Consider the following 1,832-nt stretch of genomic DNA (forward strand, 5'->3'; position numbering starts at 1 on the left):
GGTTGTGCCCTGAGTCCTCTGTTGCTTCAGATGAGGCTGATCCCCATGGATTTACAAACACACACAAATACATGTCATATACACATTCAAGTCACTTGTTTTAAATAAATGCTTCTATTTTAATGAAGTTTTGGTCTTCATTGTAACTGATGTGTCTCAGACACGTTAGATCACACGTGTCAAACTCAAGGCCCGCGGGCCAGATCCGGCCCTCTGTGACATTTCATCTGGCCCTCTAGTCTGGTTCAGATCGAGTCTCTGAATCTTATTTTACTTTAAAAACAAAGCCTAATTAGTGAAGTTTTCTCTGACAGTGACTTAGAAGCCAACAATATATAGTTTTATTTCTGTATGATCAGGTTTTTGTTGATGGCTTTTTTAATAAAAATCTGTTTTAATGTTAAAAACTTCATTTAAAAGCTGAGTGAGGCGTAAGAAATGACTGCTAACGATGAGCTTTTTGAAGTTTGATCTATTTGTCTGTGTTCATTAAAGTCTGTTTGCTCTAAATTCTGTATAATCTGTAACTGAGAAAAGGTCATTGATATTTCTATATGAGTAATTTGACATAATGCATCTAAAACCAATTAATTTATGTCATTTTTAATAAATATTGGTCGTGATTGGCCCTTGGCTAGGACCAAATTTTTAATTTTGGCCCCCTTGCATCACTGGGTTTGACACCCCTGGTTTAGGGTCACTCCAACGTTTCTGCCTTTTTTAAAATTCAGCAGCTTATTGTGTCCACATCAGTCAGACTCTGTTTAACATTTAATATGATTAAGTTGATTGGTTTAATATCCTGGATGTGTGGAAGGATTTGTAGTCGCGTCCCTCAAACATCCCAGCATCAGTCTGAGTTTTTGAACGAGGTCAGGATAAACGGAGCTCCTCTCTGACATCTACAGATGATCTGAGTTGATAAATTTCCTAACAGGCGTCTTTTATTCTTTGTCCCAGAACTGAATTTTAAAGAATCTTGTGGTTCATTAAAAAAAAAAAAGCTCCCAGTTGCATGTCATGACGTTCACAAAGTGCCAACCTGTCAGTTTTCAGCCTGATGCACAGTCAGCATCATCACCTGCAGGGAACCGAACGCTCGGACTGAATTTTAATGCTCTTTCTGCTCTCCTTTTGTCTCTTTGCCGCTCATCACCCGGCGTGTTTAATAAAACAAACCCGTGACACGGAGCAGAAGTTTGATTGGGCGAGGCGGTCCCGTTTCCTGACGGGCGCGGCTCACCTGCGAGTTGAACCTCAGCTGGCAAACGCTGCAGGACACGTGCTTCCTCTTGGCTGTGGGAGGGAGGCCGAGGGTGTGATGGAGGACGGCTTTCTGCACCGGGTCCATCTGGACACACACAGACACACAGACAGAGGCTAATTAAAACGCTGCAAATCCGCTCAACGGGCTGCCGGGGGCTTCCAGGGAACCAGACGTCAATCTTCCACTCCGGAGAAGGAATTCTGGAATTCTTCTCATCCGATCACTTTAGACACATTCCAGGAGTTTTTTTTTATTGACCTCACTGTAAAAAGCTTCAGGCATTTTTGTTTTTATTCATGTTTTGCACAACAGTTCTCTGTATCAGAGGAAAGACTCGAACGGAGGCGGAGCTTCTGTCGAAGACGTCACAGTCAGGGCCATAGCTCCCACTGAGGACCCCGAGGTCCGGACCTCAGTGTTTCTCTGCTGTGTTTATTATAAAAACATGAATCCAAACAAGGCTTTTGAACGGCGTGGTTCTCTGCGTAGCTCCACCAGTTTCCTGTAGGAGGCGCTGCAACTGTGTGCAGCTGCAGCCAAACTCAATGTCTACGAAGAAGAGCGC

General features: G+C 43.3%; 1 protein-coding gene across 2 annotated transcripts in view; it reads right to left on the reverse strand.

Annotated features, from left to right (window-relative positions):
- The window catches only part of znf385d (zinc finger protein 385D), an 83,937-nt gene that overhangs the window by 26,735 nt on the left and 55,370 nt on the right, over window positions 1-1,832 (reverse strand). Inside the window, exon 3 of one of the 2 annotated variants that reach the window (XM_037980317.1) lies at window positions 1,244-1,351. The exons of the other annotated variant lie outside the window; for it this stretch is intronic. Within the exon in view, the coding sequence (XP_037836245.1) occupies window positions 1,244-1,351 (108 nt within the window). The remainder of the gene's footprint in view (window positions 1-1,243; window positions 1,352-1,832) is intronic. 2 annotated transcript variants of the gene reach the window in all.

Source organism: Kryptolebias marmoratus, linkage group LG16 (genome assembly GCF_001649575.2).
Source record: "Kryptolebias marmoratus isolate JLee-2015 linkage group LG16, ASM164957v2, whole genome shotgun sequence".
In the NCBI taxonomy this organism is placed as follows: domain Eukaryota; kingdom Metazoa; phylum Chordata; class Actinopteri; order Cyprinodontiformes; family Rivulidae; genus Kryptolebias; species Kryptolebias marmoratus.